The following is an 18,352-nucleotide window of genomic DNA, read 5'->3' on the forward strand; positions in this document are numbered from 1 at the left end:
ATTATAAAACTACTTTTTGATGTCATTATAAACCAATGGTGACTAATCTTGGATCACTGTCCAATCTGCATTGCCAATACCTGATAAGTTTCCAAAGGCTTGCTCTCCATGTTGATGTCCCACACCTTCACTGTGAGGTAGTCACGGGTCATCAAGTAGCGTCCACTGTGGCTGAATTTCACATCTGAGATGGAGGAGATGATCTCTGAGAAGAAGGAGCGATTACTGGGGTCTTCTGGTTCCTCAAATACTGATGGAGAGAAACAAGAAGACATTAATATATATAAGTAACATTTCAGAAGCAGAGTTAGGTCTTGATCTTAAAACCTCTCATGACATTTGTCCAGATCTCATTACTTGGTGTTTTGGTCTGGATCTTGGTGTCAAGTTTAAAATAAGACTGCAGTCATTTCCAGCATCTTAAGGGTGATAATAATCTCAACCACAGGCGCCATAGCAATTTAAATTTTTTCAGACAATTTGCTTGGAACCCATGGCTCCAAACAGCCACAGTATAAAGTTCTTCAGTGTTTGAAATTAATTCTGTTATAGCAGAGCTGTCCAGTGTCTTTTGGGAGTTTGATCTTGAAACAAACTCCAAAAGCTTGGGAGGACTACTTTCAATTTCAAAACAAGTTTGGTTTCAAGTACCGACTCTCTGTTCATTTAAATTCACCCATTGGTTCATTGACCAACAGGTCTTGGAATAACTCTACTGGTTCTTTATCTGGTTTTGGGCCTTGAGGGGTCTAGTCTTGGACCGATTCTCATATTGGTTCTAGAAGTTTTGTTCGTGAACCCAACTGAATTTTCTAAATGGCTTTAACCTTTTTGTTTTGAACCAAGATCTTGAGCTATAATGAGTTGGTTGGCAAAAATGAAAACCATATCTCAAACAAAGTTCCAACAAAAGATCCAAAGACTAAAGTGAACTCACATTTAGAATGGTTGTCACAAAGTGCGGAGGTTCTCATGTCACACAATCTTATGGAGCCCTTACTGCTACTGTAGACAAACGTGTTGCACTGGTTAGGGTGAAACTCAGCCGCTGTGATCACCTCGGTCAATTCTTCCATGTTGGCAGGCTTTATGTCCACAATATCTGAGAGGGCAAAGTGAAGGATCCACAATACTACATTTCATACAGTCGAAGCACATGAAATTCTCCATGAATCATTGAATCAATAAATGTCCTGCTTGATTAATGTGACTGGCCCTACAGTATATATATATAGTGGATTATTATGTCAGATCTTCATTTCCCAAATGACTGGATGAAACCTGCCTACAAAGAGGTAAATCTGCAACTGAGAATATCTCTCATGCTAAATTTCCCCCAGGAGAAAGCTAAGCTTTGAGAATTCGCTTGTATCAAAAACTCAGATAAAAAAGCTCTAGGAGCCATAAATACAGCATCACATCCATCTGTTGGTGTTGGGTAGTGACAGGTTATCCATCGTGACATGTTGCGAGGATCATATATTTACAGTGTGACCTTTGGGTAATAACAGGCTTTATCTTCTCCCCAACTCACTTGAGCAACTCCACAGAACCCGTAACCACCCATACAGACTGTCCACAGACTTTCCATCGCAGCCCTGCAGGGTCCTTTAGAACAGTAATCAATAGTGATCGATGGGGATGAGTGCCTGAGTAAGCTGGACACAATTTACCTTTGGGACGTCGAAGCAGGGGTCAGGATTAGTGGCGGACACTTGATAAAGGGTAATGGGCGTAATGTACATCACAGAGGTGTTATCTGTCAGAATTAAGTGACAGCAGAGACAGTCTGCAGGTGGTTTATTGGCTTTGTTTGATTGCTGGTTTAGCTGAATCCTTTTGTCCTTAGTTTAGTAACAGGAGTTTAGGATTTATTTTGTCTGGGTACAATATTGGGGAAATAAAGCAATGAGCCAAAGAAGGTTGACCAGAAATTCTGATTTGGCACATTACCTAAAGTATTCAATTTGAACAATATGACTCTTATAATAGGCCCTGGGATTGGCTGGTTATTCGTATGTATAAACCCAGTTATTTTTGTACATTAACAAAAAACAGAGAACCAATATTTTTCAGACGTGCAACTATCTCAGATTGTCATCAACCATCTGACTATAAAAGGATACTAAAGCTTCGGTTAGTGATCTCCAGGTTCCATAGGTTGATCCTCAGATCATCCGTGGACATGTACGTCTCATGGTCGCTGTTGACTGAGATGGAGTTAATGTGATAGGTGTGAGCATTAGAAAAAATGCGACGTGGTGTTGCCTCCACCATCAAGTCCATGGGCCTCAACACAGGCACCTGAGAGGAGAAGGAAAACACATGGTTAGAATAAAGAGACAATAAAGGGAGCAATATTTGCAGTGGGTACTGAGATATGGGATTCCTAAAAACTAAAATATTTGCTTCGTCTGTAGCACAGTGACCCAGTGTGTATCACTGTTGTCTCACAAACAGGAAGCTCCCAGGTTCAAGTCTCTGGACTCTGGTTTCCCCATCAAGCAATAACATACACGACAGGTGAAATAAAGATTAAATATGTGTTAGAGTTAATGTGTGTTAGAACTGTAATAGACTGACCAACTGTCCAAGTTGCATGTGGCCGAAGACCCTGAGATAAGCTTTAGCATTCCTGTGACCCTACATTAACCCTACATAGATGGACATCCACCACATTTTTGAATGACTATATGGGCTAGACTGCTTAGTTGGCTAACTAATATGGGCTAGACCAAATTTAGCCTGCTCAATATTTGCTTTAATATTTTGTAGTGAACCTTGAGCAAATATTGTCTAAAATAGGCTATCCTAATTTTATTTCAGAAATTCAGTGTATTTCTCATTTGTTATATTTTAATAACAAGATGCGAAAGATCTTTCTATATTGTGATATAGACTATTAATTATAAAATTGTCATGGGTATTAGTCTGTATTTATGGGTTCTCTAGGTTCAGCAGGAAGGTGTTTTATCTCAGATCGGTTACTATATTTTGTATTCCGACATGTTGGCATCAAAAAAAAAAAAAAAAGCTCGGAATTCATGCCCTGCCTTCGGGGTCTTGTGACTGGTCCATTGCTTTGGAACTAACACTGATGAGCAGCACTGCATGTACATATTACATTTACATAGAAAAACAATGAAAAATAGTGCATTGGAATGGAAAAATGTATTCTGTGTAAATGGCCCCTCTCTGCTGGAACACACCCTGCTTATCAGCATCCAAGACCAAAATTGGATTTATATGGATCTATACTTGAATTGTTTGGATTATCAGCCACACAATCCTCCAAATATCAGCATTAGACATTTTTTTTTCTATGTACAACATTATTGTTATTTCTTATGAAAACAAATACAGTTCCTTGAGCCAAAATAAATGGTGGTCTTTTGTTCTCAGATTACTTGCCCACACCTAGATCCAACTGGCTCCCAAGCTTCACTGTTAAGATCTGAAGGCGTGAGGAGTCTAGCTCTCACAATGCAGCATGGTAATAGTGAGCACAGGACAACTATCTCTTTAATGATGACTAATCTAAGGGACAACGTTCCTGCATGTGCTTCACAGGAGGGGTGTTGCGTCGCGGTCAGTGTCTGACTCCCCATTAGTTTTTGGTTTTTTTTAGGGGCCACTTATGACAAAAGATGCATGGCAGACGTGTTCTACTCACTACAGATACGAGGAACGCTCATCACCGAGCAGTGGGAGGTGGAGGAGGGGCACACGCTGCCAAGGCAGGTCATTATCACCTAACACATGGGAACTCCATCTTCATCTTTTTATTTCTGTTAGAGGATGGGGGAGGGTTGAGGGATGCCCTATTGTTGACGTATGCTTTGAAGTACATTTTCTACTGCCTTCACCTCTCTAATAATTCATTTTACAAACATATCCAATAGCAGATCTCTGAAGAAAGAAAATAATTCTGCTCAAAATATAGGTGTTCTGCTGTGACTAATCTCACACATTTAATGTAACAGAGAGAAAATACAGCTTTCATTAAGAAAAAAAAAAGCATTTTAGGGGTATTCAGATTTGCTGCATCGTGACAGAAATTTAGACTCTAATTTGGACTTTCAGATTGCTGGTCTGTTCTCTACTACCCTACATGTGCTTTCAGTGATAAAATTAGCTCATGGAGCATAGCATCATGAATTGGGTTGACAGGAGCGATCGAGACTGATTGAAGCTATTATCTCTCAATCAAGCATTAATTAAGTTTGACTGCTGGGATATTCAGTTACTAATGATAAGAGGGGTTTGTATATGTGGGTACACTTTATTAAAATATTATACATAATTCATATCTTTAGCATTGTAGATTTTATGTTTTTATGGAAATCATAAATCAGCATGGATTCTGAGAGAGTATGAAGAGGTTTTATTCATATATATAATCAAAGTCTCAGCAGGTATTGAAAACTGAAAAGCGGATTTGTGTAAGTGAAGGAGAGTGTGCCAGTATATTCAAATGCTAATGAAAAACAGTGCTCAACCTGTTTTTTTTTGGTACCTCAAGTAGTTAAGTTATGGCATTTAGCACAGTCCTCTGTTGGTCTTCTTTCTTAAAGACTTCAAAAATCACATAGATTAGAATGAAATATTAGTAATGTCAAACTGATTGATTGTTGACTGCAGTTCTGTCAAGACAACTCGTACATGAAATTACCCACATAACACATCTATACAGGTGGAGCTGGGGAAGGCGGAGGGTTACTGAAGCACACTGCACCTGTTACAGCAAGGCACTAGACCAGTATCTAAATGCTGAACAGCAAGCTCATTCGCTGCAGATGCAAAAGAAACCAATCAGCTGTGCAGTGTATTTAAATGATGTGATTATATCAGATGGAATTAGAACCTATTGTACTATGCCAGATTTTCATGACAAAACTTTAAACATGTTTAATGAAATTTAAATGTTTTACAACTTTCAACTAAATCAATGTTTTTCGATTTACCAAAAATTAACAAATGGAATCATTTTGGTTGACTCACTCTCACTCATACACACAATGGCTGTGTCCAAAGCGATATACTCTTTCAGTAGGTACTTCTTTTGAATACATAGCTGCTTTGCGACTATTAAAAAACTATTCTCTATAAATGTTTGTTAAAGGGTTAGTTCACCGAAAAATTATGTCATTAATAACTCACCCTCACATCGTTCCAAACCCGCAAGACCTCCGTTCATCTTCGGAACACAGTTTAAGATATTTTAGATTTAGTCCGAGAGCTCTCAGTCCCTTCATTGAAGCTGTGTGTACGGTATACTGTCCATGTCCAGAAAGGTAAGAAAAACATCTTCAAAGTAGTCCATGTGACATCAGAGGGTCAGTTAGAATTTTTTGAAGCATCGAAAATACATTTGGATACAAAAATAGCAAAAACTACGACTTTATTCAGCATTGTCTTCTCTTCCGTGTCTTTAGTGAGCGAGTTCAAAACACAACAGTTCAATGATATCCGGTTCGCGAACGAATCACTCGATGTAACCGGATCTTCTTGAAACAGTTCTCGTCTCCAATACGCATTAATCCACAAATGACTTAAGCTGTTAACTTTTTAATGTGGCTGACACTCCCTCTGAGTTCAAACATTTACATTTACATTTATTCATTTAGCAGATGCTTTTATCCAAAGCAACTTACAAATGAGGATAGTGGTAGCAATCAAAAACAACAAAAAGAGTAATGATATATAAGTGCTATAACAAGTCTCAGTAAGGGTAACACAGTACACCTAGCATGGGCTTTCAATAATATAATAAATAAAAAGAAAACCGATAGAATTAAAAAAAAAAAGAATAGAGCAAGCTAGTGTTAGAGGTGTTTACACACACACACACACACACACAATTGCATAATAAATCAAAAGAAAATAGAATACAAAAAGATTAGAAAGGTAGTTAAGAGATGTTTTTTAAAAAATAGAATTAGAATAGTGAGTGCTAAAGTTTGTGGGTCAAATAAAGATGGAAGAGATGGGTTTTAAGCCGATTCTTGAAGATGGCTAAGGACTCAGCTGCTCGGATTGAGTTGGGCAGGTCATTCCACCAGGAGGGAACATTTAATTTAAAAGTCCATAAAAGTGACTTTGTGTTTCTTTGGGATGGCACAATCAAGCGACGTTCACTTGCAGAACGCAAGCTTCTAGAGGGCATGTAAGTCTGAAGTAAATAATTTAGGTAAATGGGTGCCGAGCCAGTGGTAGTTTTGTAGGCAAACATCAATGCCTTGAATTTTATGCGAGCAGCTATTGGAAGCCAGTGCAAATTGATAAACAGAGGTGTGACATGTATTCTTTTTGGCTCATTAAAAATTAATCTTGCTGCCGCGTTCTGGATTAATTGTAAAGGTTTGATAGAACTGGCTGGAAGACCTGCCAAGAGGGCATTGCAATAGTCCAGCCTGGACAGAACAAGAGCTTGAACAAGGAGTTGTGCAGCATGTTCCGAAAGAAAGGGCTTTATCTTCTTGATGCTGAATAAAGCAAATCTGCAGGATCGGACAGTTTTAGCAATGTTAAAACAAACCAATATCCCAGAGTAATTCATGTACTCAAACAGTACACTGACTGAACTGCTGTGAAGAGAGAACTGAAGATGAACACAGAGCCGAGCCAGATAATGAACAAAAGATCGACTCGTTCTTGAGTCAAGAACCGTTTCTGTCGGACGATACTGTGCATGTGTGATTCAGTGTGAAGCAGACTGACACACAGAGCGTCTGAACTGAACTGGTTGCATCTGAACTGAACTGGTTCTGTTGGTGATTGATTCTGAACTGATTCTGTGCTAATGTTATGAGCGCGGGTAAACCGAAGGCTTGAATCAAGGGCAAATCATCGCAAATGACGTCATTACATCGAGCGCAAAAGGAACCGGTGAACCGTTTTCTTCAACCGGTTTATTGAATCGAAATGTCCGGAAGAATCGGTTCGCGGAAAAGAACCGAACTTCCCATCACTACTGGTGATCTGAAAACCAATGCAACCGGTTCTTGACTCGAGAACGAGTCAATCTTTTGTTGATTATCTGGCTCGGCTCGGTGTTCATCTTCAGTTCTCTCTTCACAGCAGTTCAGTCAGTGTACTGTTTGGGTAAATGAATTACTCCGAGATATTGGTTTGTTTTAACTCAGAGGGAGTGTCAGCCACATTAAAAAGTGAACAGCTTAAGTCATTTGTGGATTAATGCGTATTGGAGATGCGAACCATTTCAAATGATTCAGTTCGATTTGGTGAACTGGTTCAAAAAGATCCGGTTACATCGAATGATTCGTTCGCGAACCAGATATCACTAAACTGCAGTGTTTTGAACTCTCTCACAACAGACACGGAAGAGAAGACAATGCTGAATAAAGTCGTAGTTTTTCTATTTTTGGACCAAAATGTATTTTCGATGCTTCAAAAAATTCTAACTGACCATCTGATGTCACATGCACTACTTTGATGATGTTTTTCTTACCTTTCTGGACATGGACAGTAGACCGTACACACAGCTTCAATGGAGGGACAGACAGCTCTCAGACTAAATCTAAAATATCTTAAACTGTGTTCTGAAGATGAACGGAGGTCTCACGGGTTTGGAACTTATTTCTTATGGCCTCATGAGACAGAAAAAAAAATCAACTGAGATAGTAAAGACATAATAGAATGAGACATTTTAGTGTCCATCGGATATGCACATCAAAATTTCGTGTCATCGAAGCAATATGTCATCCGGGTACTTTTTTTCAACTGCTTTATGAATATTGTGATTTCTGACATACTACTATTTTCAGTGTTTTTCACCTACTAAACAGTAGGGAAATCCAGTCACATAATCCTGTTTTATTCCTGAATAAAGCAGATTTTTTGAACAAATCGGTTGAGTTAATGATTAAATGACCCACTTATAGAGACAGTCACATGTCGCCATCTACTCATGTAACAATGTAACCTGCAGAAAGAGACACTGACAATTCCCACCACTAACGTGCCGAGTAACATTCTAAAATGAGAAAAAGAAAATAAGTGCAGTGATACAAAAAGGAACAAGTCGAGGACTAGAATAAACTGTATGGTGTTTATTATGATAATAAAAATCCAAATGTTGTTTTATGAAGCGTAAAAACATATGTATGAGATCAACAAACGGTTCCCATGAAACCCTCTCATACTGGCATTGGGCCACTGTGCCATCCTGTCGGTCCCAGGAAATTATCTTTTTTCCACAAGCTTGCTTTTCATAACCTAACAAAAACAACACTAAACATCCTCTTAGCTGACATGTTCTTTTGTCTATTGAGTCAAACATAAAGTATACATGCTTTCCTAAAGATATCTCAAATTCAGCATTTTATTGATAGTGACAACCCCCTCCCCCCGGCAGAAACAATTTTGCAGGGTAAAACCCCTCATGTTCGGAGTGCAGATGCAGATGAAGGCAGTAAACACTCGGCGACCCTCGTCGTGCTGGATAACAGTCTGGCAGTGGGGGCAGATGTACCCTGTGGACTCCCTGTGAGGGATCCACCCTTACCCCCTCTTTATCTCATTCTCCTCTCTGCTCGGTCTGTGCAAAGTGATAAATGCCCTGCTTTTGTGCATGCACTCAAACATACACACACATTTGGGAGGGGATTTCATCTCTTCTAGCTCTAGTCTCAATGGGCTGCAGTGTTAGTTAAGGAGAATGTGATGGAACTGTTGCCCTGAACACATTAAAGTCGCCTCAAGAACAATCTCCTAAATATATCCCCTATCCAGAGCTACCCGTCTACTGTATTCTCAATAGAAAGAGAGACATAAATCGAGGCTAAATTAATAGGATGCAGATCAAGACACCTGGATCTGTCCCAGATTTGGTAACCCATAATATTTACATGTACATTTCCACTTGAAGTCAAGTTGAAATCAGATTTGACCCTATTTACCTTTACAGTAAAGTCTTTGCACCCCAAAAATTAAATCGATAAAAAAAATTTTGGGTTTGAGTCTGTGAAGTTCATTCCAATGAAAGTAATCTTTTATCAAAATGTAATAACAAAGACCTCTTATTTTTCCTTTAGTTTGGTCCAAAAGTCAAATCTATGCTACAAAACATATAAGTGGTCTAGCCCTGAAACTCAAACTATTGGTTAAACTAGTTGACATGTTGGCCCAATTGTCAGTGTTTACACTGTTTGTGAAATCAACTTAAAAACAGTTTTAAATTCACATTGTTTCAAGTGTCTTATCTTCCAGCTTTCAAGTCTGTCGCTTCATTCTGGAAATCTGTTCTTTTGGCAATAATAGGACCCACAGGGCATTAACAGTTTCTATATGCTTTGGATAGTTTATTATGTTTCAGTGAAATCTAACAATTGCATCTCCCGCTTCCATAATGCGATTTTACATCGACCTCCCAAGTCACCCATTATGTGAAGGTCAATCCAAGCCCAGTGAAGAAAATAAGGCATCATTCTGTTACGACTGGATTAGAGTACAACTGGGGTTGAATATTGACATCTTTCTGAGTGGATGACTGCTGGATAAATCAATATAAATTCAGAATTACTGAATTCTCAAACAGGAAAAATCCTTTAGTGCAGCAAGGTATTTGGATAACAGGAAAACTACATGGGTCTTTTGAACTGCTGTTAATAACCTGCAATTAATTAATGTTTGCAATTGTAATTCATGATAATGACTCAAGTGATTCAGACTTGCATCATTTAATTGAGAGTCACATTACTTAGAAGCATATTTGCTAAACACCAAATCATGGATCCAACAAAGTCAAAACAATTTGTATTTTACAGAGTTCAATTACTCTTTTCCTCAAATGCCCCAGTCCAGGGATAAACTTGTTGGCATTTCCAACCTTCAGATCAGCTGCCAGAAAAACATTTTCTTAAAAGCTATTGGGGGAGGTCTTGCAATTTATGTGATCTTCTCCCATATATTATAAAATCATAGAAAAATGGGAGGAAATCAATTAATCACTTGGGCAACATTTGCCAAAAATGGCCCCGTATACTCTGAATGAAGAAGAAATGACAAAAAAGATCCTACCTTGCATCAATCTAATGATTCCCAGGAGAGAAGACCACAGTATCAACACAACATTAACATTTGACATTTATCAGCTGCCCCCAGCTGTACCAGCAGGTCACCTCTGGACACGTTCCACCTCCACAGTGTGAATTCATGTATGTAGGATGGTATATTCCTGTGGGTCCATATTGACAGATGCCCAGGCTTCCTGCACTCTCACACCTTCAACAACCAATCAAACATTTGATGAGATCAAGCCTCCAAAGTACTCCAAACCCCCTACCTTGTCATCTGTATTTGGCGAGATATGAAACTCCATCTTCCAACACATAATCCTCTTCTGTTGCAGCAGGAGTGCCCACTTCCACTGGGGAAGCTATGGCTATGGCTGCCAAATTACAGCAGTGCTTGACCTTATTTTCTTTTTCCTTCACATACTAGAGCTAACAGATTAAGACTCCCTTTTCCTTATGCTTGGGGAGACAGCATGGGGAGAAGGAGACCGAAATGGGAGGAACCAAATCACTCAATACCTTTAGGAGATTTTGAAGAAAATAGGTCAGGGGTTTCCATACCTTCCAGCAGAGTTAATCTCCAACCATAATTAAACACACCTGAACCAGCTAATCAAGGTCTTCAGGATCTCTGCCACAAACCTTCAGGCAAGTTTGAGGTAACCCAATGGGCCTGCTTACACCTGGTCAGTTCATGTGTTTTTTCTGTTTTTTCCGTAAATGCCCTCCGAAACACATTTCGAGACGGATATAATCCGATTCCTCAAACCACTTCAAGAGGTGGTCTGGGACACATTCCAGATGAAACTGGACATGTGTAAATGCATCTGGTTTCTGAAACCACATATGCAAATTTCACTCCTCCCCAAACTTTAAAATAATAAAAGTGTTACAACGTGTTATAGTCAGATATGACAGCGCTAATACAACACGCATTGTCGTAGACGAGTAGCTGAGCATCTCTTCAGCAAGCCAACGTGCAAACTGCCGTGCATGAAATTAAAAGTAAGACGCGGTTGCTCAACACACAAACATCTTCGTTAAAAGTTGTGTGACTAACCTATCTTGAAATAAGCTGATAATTAATAAAATGCATCACTTATCTTTAGATTTCTTTGAAATGAACTCCGTTAGATTTAAATATAGCGCGAGAATTGAAGATCTGATTTATATCAATTTTGTGAAGACAAATGATGTCACTGTCCCGTGACCTACCAGCATCAGTTGCTTCACTGCCATTCACAACTCCACTCCTGTGGCTTCATGGGAAAGCAAAGTGTTCAGCAGATGCACACTTCCGAATCTTTGCCAAAGTAGTAGGTCATCAGGGTACTCTCCACCTATTTTCTGGTCATACTGCTCTTTTGGCATGTTTTTTTCTGCATATTATAAAGTGTGGAAGTAGGCATATTTGGACGCAAAACCTCTAAGCAGAAGGAAATTTGCTTTCCAGGAAAAGGGCTGGACAAAGGTGTCCAAGCTGAACAAGGTCTTTCTTTAAACAGACTCTGCTTACCCTCAGAGATGTGATGGTGGTTGGGTCGCGTATCCTGCCTTCTTCATCCTTCAGATTGTAGCCCTCTGGTCGTTTGTCTCGTTCGCTGATTTTCCATAGCTTCACAGTTTTATCTGGTAAAAGAGATGTGCGAGACAATGTGTAACATGGAAGCAGTGTTTGTAAGGTTAGGAGCAGAGAAAATATCAGCAGATCCACTGGAATGGGGCCAGTAAAGAGAGCGAACATAGCTGGCACAACAAAACAGACAGGAGTTAATTCAAATAAGATCAATATCTTCCAATTAACCTGATTGGACTGTGCTGTTGCCTGTATGCTGAACCACACTGAAGTGTCCTAAAACAGGACTATAGCTTCACGAGAGCCATTTATCTCTACAAAACTGATGAATGTGAGTTTGGGTCTGAAGAATTTGCTACTTTTAATTGGCTGCGGTTACACGGCAGAAATCTCTAGCAGCCTAACTGATATACAGTATGTGACCCTTGACCACAAAACCAGTCATAGGGGTCATTTTTTTAAAATTGATATTGAAATTGGAATTGAGCTGAATAAATAAGCTTTCCATTGATGTATGGTTTAATCTAGAATCTGAGGGTGAAAAAAATCTAAATATTGAGAAAATCACCTTTAAAATTGTCCAAATGAAGTACATAGCAATGCAAATTACTAAAAAATTTTTTAGTTTTGATATATTTACGGCAAGAAATTTACAAAATATCTTAATGGAACATGATCTTTACTTAATATCCTAATGATTTTTGGCATAAAATAATGTTTTTTTGGCTATTGCTAAAAATATACCACAGCGACTTTAACACATTAGATCAGATATGACGAGAACACATCGGGTTTGCTCACCATTGGTGGACAGGAGAAAATAAGCGGCATTCTGTTGTGGCAGCCAGCGGATTTTGTTGATCTTCTCCTCAATCTCCAGGCTTTTCAAGTAGTCAAACTCGGGCTCGTGGCTCTGAAAGGTGCTGTAAACATTGTACTCCCCCCGACGGTGAGGCTGGTTCTTACTCTGCAACGATGTAAGTGTTTATGTGTTAGAAACCAAGATGAAAAATAGACCTTAACATATATCTGGTGCATTGCTTTGCTTCATGCATGACAAATGCATCCCACATTAGCAGAGGATCGCATTTACAATCCATTCAGTGCTCTACATTAAAATGCTTGAACCTAATCATACATATAGCAAATAATTAGAGGCAGCAAACAAATGATAATCGCAAATGTGTGCATAAACATGGGCTTATATTAAGTCCCTCTGTGTTACAGTCACATATGGAATGTGTTGATTTTTTCTTGTACTTTTCTGTTGCTGAAAGCCGTGAAATAATTGAAGAAGGTCAGGATCTCAATGCATTAAGGTGGTCTGGGTTAGAGCAATATCTTAATACCGATCAGAGCGTGGAAACCTTCAGGGTCACTTCTCACCTTGGGAAGCGTCTAAATCAATAAGCAGAACTCAGACAGGCCGAGAGAAGACGAGCGCATTAATGGAAACAGATTTCCCCTCGGCGTGAGGGAGGGGGTTAAAGGGGGTCTGAAACAGCATGGGGCATGAATCGTGGCGCGAGGATTAACAGACACCATGAAATCTCTGTAAAGATGATGCGAGCGTGAGATGAGGAGGGGTGGACGGCGGGGTTTTCGCACTTTTGTTCTGCTAGACAAAACATTGAGGGCTTATTAGATCTGAAACAGTTCATGTTCAAATTTAGTCAATAGGGGATAAACTGTCAATTTAGGATGAGTATGTGTACTACCATATTTAAAATTGCAGTATTTTTCAAGGAACATCTTAAACTATTTGATGTTTCCTCAGGTGCAATTATAATCTTAGCATATTTTTGTTTTCATCAAAAAAGTCAATTTTGATATAACTAGTCATTTTCTACCCTGAAATTTGCCTCTGATTTGAATGCTCCAATGAAAGGGGCGTGTCACCTCAATGTAAACGCCCACTGCTATCATTGGTTTACATCTTTGCATATGAAATGAGCATTACATGTGAACTCTGTGTTTTTACTATAACAGCAGCCAAGAATGACTAATAATGAAAAAAGTGGACAGTAGCATTATATTTAGATCTAGCAGCGATGCACTGCAGCCGAACAGTCACGTCTGCTGAGGGGCACATTGTAATTATTAAATACTTTCATCATAATTAACACACTGAAAATATGATACCAGACTCATTGAGCAGCGTAAACTGTCATTGATTATAATGGGAGTTTTGGTGAAAATGCAGAAATCAAATCACTGACTTGATCCAGCTATTATAAAGAGAATGATTTGGCTTTATGTATATGAATAAATCACAATATAGTCAAATATGGGTGTTTCAGAATAATTCATATTTGAAACTGAGGAGTTCGTTTTTGAGTTTTGAAACATGCAGTATGTTTTGTTGTAACAGTAACCTCTTATATATGTGTAAATATCAAGAACATTTTGATTCTCCACTTCACAACCTCTTAAACATCCATATTCTATTTTACATTATGGGAAGCCTCATAGTAGTAATAGTCTTTCAATTATGGAGAATACAATGTCTATCCCAAATTACCTCCTGTTCCCTCTGGAAGACCACCACTCGTCCACCTTTGTCCCCAGTGGCCAGGAGTTCTCCTGTCGAGTTGAACTCAACTGTGGATATGATGTCAGCTGAAAGAGAGGCATAGAAGAAGATATTGTAGAGCTTCAGGAATTTACATTTAATAATCTACATTTAGACACTGATGATATATATAAAATCATAAAACGGAATACAGGAAAATTAAAACAGACAAAACGAATTTCTGAAAAAGAAAGAAAGAAAGAAACATAAATAAATAAATAAATGTTAAAGAGAATTATTATGGTTACCTTTTGTTGTCAATTGTTTAGATTAGATTAGATTAGATTAAATTAATTAAACCACTCAAAAGAATCCATAAAAATTAAAACAAACAAAACGATTGGGAAAAAATAAAACAGATTTGGTTTTAGACCAGCCCGACCATCTCATGTCAAATGTGATGATCCGTTCACCATGCACTCTTGAAATGTTCTCCGTCTATCACCATTCCATTGATATATGTCACCAGATATCACCCACTACCATTATCCTACCAAATATCATCTTCAAAAGACAGAATGATCTGGAGACCTTTGAAAGGACATGTAAAGCAAACACTGTGAAATTCTAGGTCGACAAAGAGATCATACTGGACAAACACCTGATATCACAGCCGGATACAACCCTCTCCCTGCTGTGAAAGCATGACATCAACATCAAGATTCACTTGTATGAAAAAAAATCCCCTGTGTATGTTTTTGAAAGACATCGTCAAAGATTAGGCACACAAAGGCATAAGACCCTCAATCTGGCCTGCATACAAAAAAAAAAAAAAAAACACTTAAAAACACACTAGATTAGACTAGACAGATTCTTTGTTAAACACAAAAGGAGATATTTTGAAGAATGATAGTAGCCATTGCAAAAAAAAAATACTTCTACCATCAACTGTATGGAATTTTTGGGTAAATCTATCGGGAATTTTTGGGTCCTGGGTGGTTGCTAGGTCCCAAGTCTTTAATATAACCCTACAACTGTTCTTTCTTCCGTGAGGGGGATTGGCATCATGACATCTTTGTTTTCAGGTGGAACATTAAAGAACGCGACACACACATCTCCCAGAAATCCTGTGTAATTCAACCAACCCGATGACGACTTCAAAACTTCCAATTTTTGTGTGCCGTATGCATCAGACGTTCAGCCACAGGTCCACGGGCGTGATGTCTGTGGCTGAGACTAGGTTTAGGGTAGTGTGTAGTGAAAGTGGTACATTATTACAGACCGGGATAGAGCATTAACTTTAAACGCCACTCACCAGACATTTCATTTCCCAACTGCCGCGACACATACAACAACCAACATAATCAAATGTAATCAGTTTTGGATAAAACGGTGTTGGCCACCACAGTTTCTAATTAGGGGTTTGTCTGTAGCAAGCATCAATAGCACATTTAATAAGCATTTATCAAATGAAATCATCTGTACCTAGATTGCTAAAGCAGCCCATAGCAGCCTTACTGGTGAACATCTCTTTCTCAATACCCAACATGTTCTGAACTGTAAGTGACCCAGATCCAAACCTACAAAGATTCTTGACACTTCAAAGAGCTGCATCGCTGGATTGCTCCCATTGTGGGAAGACACTGTGTCTAATCACCAGCCCACCGCCGAAAGAAAGTGGGCCAGGGTGGGACGCTTAATTAAGGCAGTGTTACTAATGACAGACAAGCCAAAGTAGCAGCAAATCCGCTGCTTTATTTCACATAATTTGACATGTCATTGCTGTCTTTTCAGTGCTAGCAGAAGACTTCTATGTTAAACGTTACATTATTCAATTCAAAGAAAACAAAAACTGTCTGGCATCGTGTACATGCTGTTCTTGTAGGAGTCGGGTGTTTACCTCCAGCTATCTAGGTTTTCTGGATATTTCTAGGTACTCTCATCTTACCCAGAGCCAAGATCCCAAAATAACCTGTACAGTCGAGCTCTTTCTGACCTAGCTAGTGCACAACAACAGTTTTAAGACAGTTAGCAATTGTAGCCTAGACATTCTTTAATGTAACGTTACAGTTCAAAGTTCATTAACAAACGCTGCTCTGACTCCCTCCGCTGTGCGTGCTCTGATCGATTCCTACCTTTGACACATCTTCCTTGGTCTTCCTCAAGGAGATGCATCTGTTTCTCTGTCTTTGAGATGTACTGTTGCTATGCGATCCTTACTGTTTGTGCTGCGATAACTGCAGTTATCCTTCTCTCTTGCTCTCTGTCTCTCTTTATCGTGCAGGTAACTCTATTTCATTGTGCGTATCATCTCACAATTCGCCAGCTCTCCACACACAGCCTCAAAATGAGTCCAGCACTCCCGAAATATTCTGCTTGGATTCATTTGCATAAATCCCAAACAAATACAGAAAGAAATGACTTCTAAATATTTGCTTTTATCCATATCAAGGAGTAAATGACAGAGAGAAGCTAGACACGAAGAGATGGAAAAAGAGAGAGAGAGAGACTAAGAAAAGAAACAGGGACTGAAATGGCTTGTTTTTTCACCCCGATACACCTCTCTGGGCTTTTATATTGTCTGCATGGTGAATTTAAGTGCAGCGTTTCCATGACAACTGTTCTTTGGACTACTACAAGCGCTGTGTGTGATTCTTGCAAAGACTTTGTTCATGTGGTGTGAACTGCCAGCGCACTGACAGAATTTAGAGCAGTCAGGGAAATCTTACGGAGCGTATGGGTCATATTTCATCTCAAATTCAAATCAGAGAAAAAGAAAAAGTCTTTTAAGGATCGGTTAGATTTTGTGCATCATGGCATTATTTCCACGACAATGTGTCCCCATCCAATTTTCATTACTAGAATTTGAAATAAGTAATAATAATACATTGTTTACAATCATTAATTTATGCCTGCTGTAATATGTATTATAGCCATATTTAATGTATTACAGTAAAATACTGAATTACAGTAATGAGAATCTAAAGAGATAAAGCAATAAAAAGTAACAAAAAAGCATTAAAACTGTAATATAAATAAAATAAAACTAAAGAGTAGTGGGCAGTGTTTTCGCTTTGTTACTAAAGAACAGTTTTCCAGTATCTTTTATTTTAGTAAACTTTCACTTTTACTTCACTACATTCCAAAACATAATATTTTACTTTAACTATTTTACTTTAACTCCACAAACAGTTCTTTGTTTTTCTAAGTGTTATTTCAAAATTATTTTTTATTTCAAAATTTGGCACTTTTGAGAAATAAAAACAATGTCTGATTTCTGAACGAGCTGATTCTTTTCAATGAACCTGCTGAATCTGTTTGCAAATGAACGACTAATTTGCGAATCAAAGTTCTTTTCTCTAGTCAGGAAAGATCCAGTCAGAGTGAATAATGAGCGGAAATTCTGTTATTAGTAAAAATGTACTAAAAATAAGTTACTGATATCAGTGCTGCTAGCCTTGTGTAGTCTTCGTTTCCTGTCAATATATATATGCTGCGTCCCAATTTGCATACTATCCATCCTAAATAGTATTCGAAAATTGAATTAGCATGTCCCAAATCATAGTATGTTTAAAAAAGTATGCCCGGATGGTCTACTACTTCCGGTTAGAATTCGAAGTGAAGATTGATGCAGACTCTAACAGCTAATATTGCCTACAACACATTGCGCGGTGAACGAGGAATCGATTAGAAACACAAACAAAAAAACTACAAAGATGGCGAATATACGCGACCGACGGACAGGTAGAGTAAGGGATATGATTGATAAATAATCAATGCCTAACATGATGAAAAATATTAATTTAATGTTATCCACATTATATTTTATCTGCAACAACACTGTGAACTTTTATATTGATACGTTTGGTCATTAACTTTTAAATGCATCATTATGCAAACATATGAGCAGAGTTCTCGGCATGATAAACCCGCGACTAGCAGATCAACATGCCTCTTCATTTCTCTCAATACGGTAGGAATTCAAATGAAACGAAATATGGATAATGTTAACTGTGACAAGATGATAGACAGGGCAGTTTAAACGTTGAAAGAATGCTCGTAACTAAGCAACAGAGCGTCTGTTAAAGAAGCAACTATTGTATATGTATGTACTATTCTTCTACATACTCAAAAGTTTCTTCACAAAAAAAGTACATACTTTTAGGCCATAGGTGATTTGGGAAGCAGCAATACTGTCATATCCTAATAAAAGCCAAAAACTAAATC

At 38.4% G+C, this 18,352-nt stretch overlaps 1 protein-coding gene across 3 annotated transcripts in view; it reads right to left on the minus strand.

Moving 5' to 3' along the window:
* The window catches only part of ppp2r2bb (protein phosphatase 2, regulatory subunit B, beta b), a 77,097-nt gene that overhangs the window by 1,992 nt on the left and 56,753 nt on the right, over positions 1–18,352 (minus strand). For 2 of the 3 annotated variants that reach the window (XM_059526795.1, XM_059526796.1), the window contains exons 2-7: positions 14,135–14,232; positions 12,415–12,580; positions 11,554–11,666; positions 2,127–2,304; positions 938–1,102; positions 81–250 (exon numbers count right to left, since the gene is read on the minus strand). In XM_059526795.1, the coding sequence (XP_059382778.1) occupies positions 81–250; positions 938–1,102; positions 2,127–2,304; positions 11,554–11,666; positions 12,415–12,580; positions 14,135–14,232 (890 nt within the window). Of the gene's footprint in view, positions 1–80; positions 251–937; positions 1,103–2,126; positions 2,305–11,553; positions 11,667–12,414; positions 12,581–14,134; positions 14,233–16,260; positions 16,571–18,352 lie in introns of those variants that run through there. The other variant, XM_059526797.1, reaches the window with a different exon arrangement.

This window comes from Carassius carassius, chromosome 36 (assembly GCF_963082965.1).
Source record: "Carassius carassius chromosome 36, fCarCar2.1, whole genome shotgun sequence".
Lineage (NCBI taxonomy): Eukaryota > Metazoa > Chordata > Actinopteri > Cypriniformes > Cyprinidae > Carassius > Carassius carassius.